Source organism: Geospiza fortis, unplaced genomic scaffold, assembly GCF_000277835.1.
Source record: "Geospiza fortis unplaced genomic scaffold, GeoFor_1.0 scaffold666, whole genome shotgun sequence".
NCBI lineage: Eukaryota > Metazoa > Chordata > Aves > Passeriformes > Thraupidae > Geospiza > Geospiza fortis.
The window spans coordinates 1,009,466-1,021,197 of NW_005054470.1; the positions used below are offsets into that span (position 1 = coordinate 1,009,466).

General features: G+C 39.9%; 1 protein-coding gene and 1 long non-coding RNA gene across 3 annotated transcripts in view; one reads left to right on the plus strand and one right to left on the minus strand.

Moving 5' to 3' along the window:
* Positions 1-11,732, minus strand: part of JAKMIP1 (janus kinase and microtubule interacting protein 1) — a 144,540-nt gene that overhangs the window by 11,606 nt on the left and 121,202 nt on the right. For both annotated transcript variants that reach the window (XM_031062839.1, XM_014309939.2), the window contains exon 20: positions 10,351-10,554. In XM_031062839.1, the coding sequence (XP_030918699.1) occupies positions 10,351-10,554 (204 nt within the window). The remainder of the gene's footprint in view (positions 1-10,350; positions 10,555-11,732) is intronic.
* LOC115948671 overlaps positions 11,324-11,732 on the plus strand; it is a 5,412-nt gene continuing 5,003 nt past the window's right edge. The window contains exon 1 of the long non-coding RNA XR_004082462.1: positions 11,324-11,347. This is a non-coding gene — a long non-coding RNA (uncharacterized LOC115948671). The remainder of the gene's footprint in view (positions 11,348-11,732) is intronic.

An 11,732-nucleotide genomic window follows, 5' to 3' on the forward strand; every position in this document is an offset into this window, starting at 1 on the left:
AGCAGGAAAATTAATGTGCAGAAGATGCGTCATAAGTACTCATAACCCTCCATTTCCTTTCACCTCATGATGGAATCTTCATTTTTCTGGGAAACAGGATCCACTTCTTCAAGTCCAGTGACTCATTTAAGCAATTCTCTTTGGTAAACTTGGATGACAAGTGCCTTCCAGTACTGTCAGGGAAATTAAGATAAGTCAGCTCTTGAGCAGCAGAGGACTGAGCCACCAAGATGGGACCTCCCAGCAGGTCTGACCTTCCTACAGAGTGGGAGTGTCTGAGTTTGACAGAAGCATTGCTTTATAGGCAGTATGGTACCTGGGCTGGCCTTGGCGGGACCAATTCAGGTATCCCTGCACCTGCAGCTCAGTTTTCCTGATAGCTGGAAAATTTCCAGCACCCCTTTTGCACCCTTTTACAAGGGAGTAATGCCAATAATCAATCTGCATCCAAACTCAGCAAGAGGCTAGATAACCATGTGAATGGAGATTGGTTATTGTCATTACTCCCTTGAACAAGGATGCAACAAAATGGGTAAAACAGTATTTAAAACTGAATTGAAGACAAAGAGTCCAATGAAATCATATTAGTACACTTCCAGTAAAGAAGCAGCCAGCTACTGATTTCAAAAGGCAAATTTCTGTAATTTGTACCATGCTTTGGTTCCTGCAGCTATACTGCAACCCCAGGGTTGCAAGCCACATCTCTGGGAAGTCTGAGGAATCAAAGTTTAGGCAAAATGCAAGCAGCAGGATGGTGAATGTGTGCCTGGAAATATTACTCTACTTTCACTAATAGAGACATTTCAGTAACACAGGCTTAGAAGAGTCATCTTGTGGTTTAGCCAAAATGACAGTATTGCTCCATTTAAAAAGAAGAAGGTTAATGGCATTCCCACACAGAACACATGAAGTATGAGTGCTCAGCATGTGTTTTAATAGCAATCCATCTACATTAAGTACCATTCCCATTAATACTGCTCCCCTTGTAAAAGAGCACTGAAATAAATAGAAATCCTTAGTCTGAGTTCAGTGAGCTCTAGATTGCAGTCTCAGAGCTATCATTCTTATACTGGAGGCAACATTTCAGCCCAGTAATGATTCCTCATAAATTTAGACATGGGAGGAGCCTCAGCAATACAAAGAAAGAAAATTGATCTGAGATGTACAGAAGTGTCCCACTGCACTTAAATGCCAGGTCCAGATTTCCTTCCCTAAGCAGCCAAAATGTGTGCACTTCCTCATTTGATTAAACTTGTCTTTCAAGCTACCTCATATTCTGATGAGAAATGGACTGTATCACTCTAGAATTGCATGGTGCCTTTCACAGATTCTGTTGGTTTTTTTGGTTTTTTTACTTGATGTCCCAGCCGCCTTTTTAGTTACACACACAGACTGAGAATTCCTGCATTTTCTCTCTATTGGGCAGTGTTGCAGGCTACATGAAGTGGACTTCTTCATCCAAGCCTTCTGTCCTCTCCAATTTACCCACAGGGCTAGTCAGACATTCACAGTCCTAACCAACACCTTGGATGGCTTCAAATCCTCAAGAAGCTTTGTGAAACGGGGAAAAATGTATCAGGAAAAGAACTTTTGTGACAAATTTTGTCTTTAAGACAATGATCACCACATCATCCTTCATTTAGGTGTCAAACTGTAGAACTGACGTTCCCTAAATAGGTAAGTAAAGAGCCCACCCATATGAATGTACTGTTTTTACAGACAGCAACACCAAGAAGATCAATTAATCTAGCTGCAAAATACACTCCTTGCCATGCTGCTGCACTTGTGAAAATACAGGAATGTACTAATCAGGGGGGTTAGAAATCACCTTAACAGTTCCTGTGACACACTCTTATTGGATTTACATTCACCAGCAAATCCAAGAAAACAATTTGATAATTTTAGCACAAAGCAGACAAAGAAGGATTTGCTAAGCTGCTTAGAGCCTGGCCCTGAAATGTTGGAAAGGTTCAGGTTAATGTCCTTTCACAGGACAGGCTACATCTGACATGAACCATGTTTTGAGTCTCTAAAGCCAGCTTATGATCAAGAAGATATCTCATTCTACAGCAAAATTTAGCATGGGAAATATTTTATCAATCTGACAGAGGGAAAAATCAATATTGTTTCATTACATCATTATTTTAAGAAGATTCTCCTCCCTGTTAAGACAAAGGTATGTAAGATCTTCAGCAGTGTGAATGGCATAACTATGTTACATCTACAAATTTAAACAAAGATGAATATAAACTGATTTGCCTTTAGCTATTATTCAAATCACTAAAGTGATGGATAAACACATTCTTTTCTTGGGCTTTTTTGAAATCCAGTGCATTTTAACAGCTGTTTAAAAGCATGTAGTGTTTTAACAATACAATTTGCATAGGCAATTGTCACATGCATTACTCAAGCTGTTGGATCTGCTGCTGAAAGGGGTGTGTATTCAGAAATCCAAATGTTCCCTTTAATCCCATATTCCTAGAATGTGATTTTGCATAATGGTCATAAGGAAACAAAAATGCCACTGCAACAGCATTAGTTTAATCTGGTTTTGTTGACATCTTATTTTACTTCATGAATGAAACTCAATGTAAATTTCAGCCAGTTGCATATGATAATAATAGATCATTTTGGATGGACTGTACCTCTCTGATTCTCAACCATTATTTTGTTTGCACAGCAGGTAAAAATTTCATTCTTTTCTCTGTTCTGCAGTCTAATTATAATCCAGTTAATAGTTACTGATGTAGGAGAATTGTTCTTTTTAATCTTCATTATGCATCTGTAGTTTCTTTATTTGCCTTTCTGTGGAGAATGAACCTTTTAGCAGCTGCACTGATGCATTTCTCAGCATATGTATTCAGTCACATTTGTAGCTGTAAACCAGTGAATTTTATAAATGCATTCAGCCCCAAATAACTATCTGTTATAATCTGATACAAATTTCTTTATGTATGTAGTATTTATTAGTAAACTTGATTCATATTTTTTAACACTGAGAATCTTTTAATTTATGCAACAACATATTTGGATATCTAACAGAAGAATATCAACAGTCCTATCATTTTTCATTAGGGAAAAGCAATAATTTAAGTCATATTAGATTTATATTTACACAGAATGGCTGTGCTAAGTCTATGTGAGCTCAGAAGACAAAACACATTCAACGTGTTATAACTGACTCTGTGACAGCCTAGACACATTATCAGGCAGGAAAAAAACCCCAGAAGCATAATGTAATATTTATCATTAAATTTATGTTATTTTGCATTCAGATATTTAAATAACAAATTCCTATGTAGGTAATTATAATGGTGTTTGTATGCATTGGGCAAATGGAAATACACTTATCCTTAACTTTTGTAACAAACTTCACATACTTTCTCTTTTAGCCTTGCCTTTCCTTAGCTCCCAGTGGCTTTTCCTAAGAATCAGGGTATTCAGGATTTCTGGTGCGAGGATTTCAGCATTCAAATTTCAGATGAGAGTTTTCTTGATACCAATATTATTGCAAGTTATACAGTTGCTCTTACTCTGAGTAGAACCTCAGTCAAACATTGTTTAGGACAAAGAGAGCAGACCTTTCAGATGTATTTTTTTAGGTATTACAGCAGTCCTGCTACCACCACTTATTCACACAAGTAGCATCACTGAAGCAATAAGCAAAGCAGACACAGTTGAAGACTATATAAAGAAAACATACACAGGGAAACACTGTAAGATGAACGTATAGAAATTACTAAAATTAACCCTCACCCATGCATGTCAGCTGTGGGAAATTACAGAAGTTTATTGTGATATTGTCATTATAGCAGCAATAATGTGCTGAAAGACTCCATGCTCACTCCTGCATGACAAATCAATACCACAGGTCAACCATGATTAGCCTAGTCATGATGTGCTTGATGAATATTGATGACAGTTATACAGCTGTGGTATATCAGATGCTTTTAAGAGCGATTCATGAATATAAAAATTGCATTATCAACAGTAATCTATTATATTTTAAACAACAAACTACAGACCATTAATACTAAGAAAAAAAAAAGAAAAATCAGTGGTTACCCTATGTATACCTCTTCATGTCGTGTGTAACAGCTAGCAACTTAAACTTCGAGATTCAAAATAAAAACATTAAATCATTAAATCTAGGTAGATTTGGAGGAAAAAATTATCTGAGCCTCCTCAGTTATTATTATAGCAAGGTTCATAGTAATACTTCACCTAATTTGTAAATGTGTGACACAGCTGTGAGTTTTTGACCGAGCCAGCCTCTCTGGCACAAGGCAACATGGCAGAGGAGGGGCTGTCTTTAACTTGTCCTCTCTTTCACAAAGCATTGTGCCAGAGAGGACAGATTTCATACAACATCTCCTCATGCCTATCAATGCCTATATTTTTATGTATCAATGAGGTACACTGAGCACAGAATCCTCTCTCTCTCTTTCTCCCTCCCCAGATGTGTTCCCATCAAACATTAAACCTTAATATTCTCCTTGGGTGAGAAATAAACACCAACCACACCCCTTCCCAAACAAATATCTATTATAAATGGCTGAGCCAATATGGTCATATAGATATAGACTCCAACCCTATGGATTTGTAAACAAACTGCTCTCCCAGCATGGAAGATTCGTCCATATAGAAGAGAGCGGGAAGAACTTATGGAGCAATGACATTTGCCATAGCTTTGTTTGGCCTTTAAGGCAGAAGAGCTGTTCCCTCAGAAAAAAACTGCTGGTCAGAAGAAGAACTAAGAAATTTAGTGAAGAAAATTAGTTGTTGTTTCTCAATTTCAAGTGATATTTTGACATTTCAGGAGGAAAAAGGACACTGGTGCTTCTGACTTTTCCTTGGTGTCCATAAGAAGCAGGCCCCACAGCAGCAGTGAATCCTTCTCTGTGGAGTAGCACTTGGAGGTCAGTACCTGCTCTATCCTAAAGCTTTGCCTCCTTCCAGTAAAACATGCAAATAAAATGGTCATTTCTGCTCTTCTTACTTTTAAATAATCCAATCTGGTCACAAGAGTAAATGCCCTAGTTTAATGAAAACATAGTTAACATTTTTACAGCTATGTTCCAACTAGTTAAAGCTGGAATTGGATGAGTTCAGCAGTTCATAGATGTTTTATATTCAGGTCTAGAACTAAAGTAATGATTTCTTTTACTCTGTAAGACTGAGCTTCACCCAAGAATATTCTAACTTGAGTTAAAAGAAAACACACTCAGCTTAGTACAGTACTACAGTACAGCTTAGAGGGAAAAAAAATCACACTTTTTGATGACACAATGAACTAACCTATCTTTTTCTTTTCTTTCTAATAATTTTATACAAAGATAAGACTACTCTAGGAAATTATTGGACTACATTAATAAAATCTGTCTTTCATATACCTTCGGACTGGCAGCACCCATTTTTGGAACTGTGTGTCAATCTGCTATCCTTCAAGGATTTTCTATCTTCTCTTTGGATTTAAAATAACTTCAGATGAAATAAGAATAAATTATTTTTCTGTTATAATTTTTCTTCATGTTTGGATACTGCCAACAGGGCAATTTGAATAAATCTATCCTAATTTAAAACCTGCTTCTGCTGACGTTCCCCAGTTTCATACTCCAGAAGCAGCTACAGTAGAACCAACAAGAATATATTTTGATTTTTAATTTGTTTGATTTATATAAAGCATAATTTGACATTTAAATAGTTACTAGAAGACAAGATGATTACAATATATTTATAAGGTGAACTAACCGTAATGTTGTGTGGATTTTCTGTACTGGGATTTTTGAGCTGCGGCCTTTTTTTCGTTGGTGTTTTTTGTTTTATTGTTGTGTTTTGTTTTTTTTTTACTTTGCTTAATTAGGAAGTTGATATCACTACTTCAGAAACAGTTGTATTGCTCTGTTTAAAATATCTTTTTTCTGAGATGGATTTTATAGCTACACAACACATTTTCCTCTCCCTCTAGAGATGATTGAAAGTATATGCATAAAAAATTACTCTTCTTAACAGAACTTGCTAGTAATGACCTTCATATTATCAAAAAAAGCAGTAAAGTCATTCCACTGCACTGACTATAGCACAAATGTTAGTTTTAAATGAAGTCCTGCTAAAAATAAACCAGACATTGATTTCCAAAAGGTTGTAATAGCAGTGTAGCACAATGAGACTTTTCTGATGGCAACATCCACACATGCCTTATTGCTGGAAGCAAACAGCACAAGCTGCTCATGACAGATTTTTAATCAACAAGTTTTACCTCCTCCAAATAGAGAGGATGGTGTAAATCAGAGCACCCTCTCTGACTTAGAGGGAATACTGCCAACATACTTCAGCTGAGGATCTATCCCCCAGGCCTGCATGTTGCACTCTGGGTTTAATAAAAGTGTTGTGTGCCTTAGCAAGCAGATCTAATCACACAGCCTGTCTAATTTGGCTCCACAGAGGCCTGCTTTCCTTAATGCACAATGGGTATACATGAATGGTTCCATTTATACATTAATGAACAGTAATCATGTGGGGCTATACATGTCCAAGAAGAACAGACCTACCAATGTAATACAGAGCCTAACTTCCTAAGATATATTTATTTCACTGGAACAAAGTCAATACCCAGTGGCCAAGAACTCAAGCTTTACATCTGGACAAAGAAAAACACATAAAGCAGCTCAGGCTCACACCTGGGCAGTCATTTACCCATTTCCTTATGCCCATCCCCTCCCTCTCAGACAGTCATTCCCCAGGAAGGACATTTACCAGCTCTGTAAAACCAGCACCTCACATGCTAAATCCTTAATCCCTCCCTAAATTAATCTATAATGAAACCTTGCTTACCAACCTATTGCTTTCACCACATACCCTCCCATTTCTGCACTCTGCATGTCTGGTCAAGGAGCATTTATAGGCAGAAGGAGGGAACTCTTTCTTCATCACCAGACCTCCCTGAAGCCCCACTCTGTGACACAGAAACTCTGACTCAGAGAAGACTGTTGCCAGCCTGCCAGATAAGCAGAGTTGTTCTTTTGAAGCCCTTGTATCAGGCAGACCAAAAGGTAATGAAAGCAAAGTAACAGGCCTTCTGAAGTGATTGAACTTCCAAAGTTTCAGAGAATTTGGAGTCTTTAGTACATGATTTCTGTTCCAGGGAAAGTTCAAGAGTGTTTGCAACAAGGAGACTGAATTAAGCCTTGCAGGTCCATCATGTCCTATCATTCTCTGTAACCTCCACTTCAGCAGAGGAAAAAGTGTTGCACATACTGTGGAAGCACTGCAGACTGTAAAATCTGGCCAGGTCTAGACAATTGTTTTGCCATAATAAAGTGCAGTGTGTGCTTGCTGATGTCACAGCATCAGCAAAACTCCTCCTGGATGTAAATACATGAGGAAAGGAGGGTACTTATCAGAGATGCACTTTACTTAGTGCAGCTTCATCCATTCATTAGGATTCTCTCAGCACAAGTGGAGTTTCATTTGTGTAACACTCAGCTTCTGTCATTTGCTAGTGAGATGAAAGTAATCCCATGAGAATTGGCCCTCCAATATCCCAGGCAAATTATCTAGTGTCTTTGCCTTTGTTTTCCCTGTTTAATAGGGAATGTGGGGGGCGGGGGCATGTGTGCGTGTGTGTGTGTGTGTGCGCGCGCGCGTGAAAAATAGATTACTAAAATACTTAGATGCTTATTAAGCAGTGGAATTCAGTTTAACATGTCCTGCAGGGCTGTAACATTAGCATGTCTAATGAGATGGGCACAATACAAAACTCTAATGACATCCTATAAAATGGGTCTGGAGACAGGTACATAAACATCCATGGCTAATGAAGCTATGTTTATGCTGACATTTTTGTTTTCCTATGCACTCATCATATTTAACCTTATGTTGTAAAGCAATCTGTGAATGCATGAGTTGGACTAACAGAAGATGTGCTCCAGATGTGCATATAAAGTGCTCTAACTGATAGCGAGCAGGGCACGGAACAAATTGGAAAAAAATCTAAATTAAACCCCAGATACACATAAAATATGGATTTTGTGTCCTCTGGGACAACTGTTTTGCTTTACAAGTCTACTCCTATTTTTTCCTTTCTATTTGCCACTATTACATGAGCTCAACTTAAAGGCCCTGCCCACATCCCCCAAAAATACACTCTAACAAGGGACACAAAATGTGTCAAACCACATTCCTGGTGAAAGCAAAGGACCAAACTATATCTAGTCTGATGTTAAAATCTAAAATTGTCAATTATTTAGGTGAAGAGGCATTACTCAACACACAGTGTCATTCATACCCATTAAATATCATCGACAAACAATATTTACCCAACTGAAAAGCAGTGTTATTGGTTTGAATAAAACACCAACAGTCTGGCTAGGAAATTGGACTGCCTAAGAGACTAACCATTCTCATTAATTTTCAGCTACACTAATAACATTAAACTAATATCTTCTGGCTCCATCCTTATTTACCAAATTTAATATATTTACTCTCTTTCTGACACTTTTAGTGGCAGCTGGTGCCTACCTTCTCCAGCTTTCTGTGCACCATTGCTGATGACTAAAACTAGGTGACAACCCATTAAACGAGTTCATCTCCTGCTCTCAATGTTACACATTCCAAACCAACTCAACAAAGTCAAGGAATAGAGAGAGGAAACTTCTTGGAACTCAGAGGTCAGGTCTAGCACTGCCACTATAAGCACTTCCCACCACTACAGAGTGACAGGAGATGATCACAACAGTGCTGGGTCATATTACATCAGTTTCATCTATATTCATCTATGAAGCCATCCTGAACAGAGAGAGGCTTGGACTAAACTGAAAGCAATTCTTGCCCCAGCACCTGAATCATCACCTGAAATAGCAACATTGTTCTGGACACATCTGCAGAGCACATTTTGGCATTTACAGTACGTGATTTCAGACTTGCACAGAAAGTAGCCAAGCAGTCCTCAAGATCTAGGACATCTGTCTACAACTTCCACAGTCTACTATAAAGGAGAACCAAAATCCTTGGAAACAATTATTTCTGCTGTAGTAATTAATTAACACCCTGAGACATGCAGCTCTCTTCTTTCACTGAATATTTGCACAAAAACATCAGCAATACTACCAACACTAAATAATTACCATACTTCTATAGGCCAGGACCTTGCCAAATTCAAGTTGTCAATAATTGTGCTTAAGGAAGCAGTTTGGACTGACAAGGCTTTTCTGAATGAATTTAAAGGAGTGAAAGCTTATAAATGGCCTCTTTAAAGACTTCCTGAGACTTCCTTTTTTATTTTATTTAAAAGAGCTCATAAATAGCTAAAATAAATAAAAAGGGGAATCTTGGGGCCTTTCGGGGTCGCTGAGACCCCGAGATTGTTAAAAGTCTTTTTTCCCAGCCTGGGTGCTTGAAGAATGAGTCGGAGCTCTTCAGTTCTCGGTCTCAAGATTGTTTATTGTATCTTATCTATAAAAAATTTTCTTCTGCCCTGCCAAGGTTCGTCCAGCAGGACTGTTCCAGCCACACTGCCGGCCCCCAGGGCAGTGTTATGTCTTTATACTAAAAGTTACATGTACAATGTTTACAATTACTTTCCAATACCTATCATCCATGTTAGACAGTGAGCTTCTACTCTAAACCAATCTGTAAGTGCCACCATCACAGCAGAAGGTGGAGGCCAAGAAGAAGAAGAAGGAGAAAGGCTGCACATACCCAGTTTCCTCCATATTGCCTCCTGAACCCCCATACCAAAAACCCTGAAATCTACTTTTCCACCCTGTGATAACTTCACTGTTATTCTGCCTAAACTGTTGTGGATTGCTGATCTTTATATAAGGTTGGTTATTTGCTCCACGGGTCATAATCAAACCCACAGGTGTTTTGGGCTCCGTGCCAGGGCTTCTGAGCCCCCTGGCAGGGGTCCTGGCTGTCCTGAACAGCCAGAGGGATGTTCTGGGTTCCCACAGGGGAAAAAATAAAAAACTTGGATTCCTGTAACTGTTTCTGCCTTTATTCCTTTCATAGTGTTACACTCTAACAACCTTCCATTCTGATCTTTTCTACTTTAGGCCTCAAACTTGCAACAAACTCCCATTGAGTCCTGTGGAAGACTGTGTGGCTGCTCACACACGAAAGGTTGTGCAACAGCACCCTGTGGTGAGACAGTGCCTTGTTCTGAGCGTGCACCATGCCCAGCACACCCAGGTGCTGACACCACACGGCTCCTTGGCACGGGAGCTGTACAGAGACCAGACTGAACACAACTCCACGAGGTGAGGGTGAAGCAATGCTGTCGTAGGGGCAGTGGCGGCAACCACAGAGGTAACACCAACACCAAGGGGCAGGAGAGAAAACCGGGATTACCTGCTGGGCCTGCTGCAGCAGCTCCATCCTCTCGTGCAAGATCTGGCTGTCAAACTCCCGGCTCTGCCTCAGGATCTGCCGCCGCACCTTCTCCACCGCCGCCCGCAGATCCTCCCGCTGCGCCTCCGTCAGCGACTCGCTGGCCCGCCGGCCCGGGTCCTGCTGCAGGGCATTATACAGCGTGGCCTCCAGCTCCTGGATTTTCTAGTGCAACCCAAAGCACACACAGACAGGCTGGCGTTTGAATCCAGCAAGCAAATGACCCACCAAGAGCTAGAGGAGGAGGCTAGCAAGGCAGGAGGGCAGGATGGACACGGACAGACAGACAGAAAGCAGCAAGCGTGAGCGGTGAGGAGCATTCCACACACAGTGCACACAGCCTCCTGGCACGGATGGACACCCGGGAGATGGGTCCTGCTCTAGCAAATCATTGGTTCTTCCATTTAAGAAAGATTCAGAAGATAGGTCTGCATTCAGTACCTGATAAAACTCCAAATCCTGCTGCTGAACGTTACAAATTTAACTTAAACTAACAGATTCCCTTCAACTGCAGCTGAATTTTTAAGCCATCCTATAAAATAAAAAGACCACAGGAAAAACTGTGAACAGAAATCTTGCTCTCCCTCTCTGTGGCCCTAATGAGCTGATATCCACGGCTCACAGTCTGTGTCACTGGCTTAGCTCCAAGTTGCCATAAGCAATGAAGGAAGGAACACTTGTATACACTAATCCCTCATCCATCTCTTGCTGTCTGCCAGATTCCTAACATGATTCTTGTGCACTGACCAAAACTGCAGTACTTTGCAAAGCACACAACACAGGAGAACTTCAGATTCACGTGGAGAATTGTACTCCCAAGAGGAAAGGAAGGAATTGTGGCAGTTTCCTTGATTACTGGGGTTAGCATGATCCTATCAAAAACCAGCATCCAGACTAACAATATTTGGATCAAGAGCATCTGACCACATCCCTTTGGCCCTCATAACACCTTTGTGAGGTAGGTAATTCCATCTATATTAGTGATGCATAAACAGCTGCACAGAGAGGTTAAATGGCTTGCCCAAGGTCACAGTGCTAGAAATAGTGCCTGCTTGCTTTTATCTCTGTTATCTGCTCTGAGCACTAGACCTTGCTTCTTCTCTGAAAACATTTTCCACATAAGAAACATTTACAGTGTATAAATAGTGCTTCAGGCCATTATATTTTGATTTCCCAAAGTCTCACTACTAGCAAAGTTGTGTGTGTAGTTTTACCAATTGCTGGATAATTCCTGATTGTTGTTTAGCCTGAGAAAAGGCAAGGTTGCAGCTTCCCTTTTGAAAATGAGGAAGGGTAAGGTTGGTAGGATCGCACAGGAAGAAATTGCATAGGAAGAACAGGCA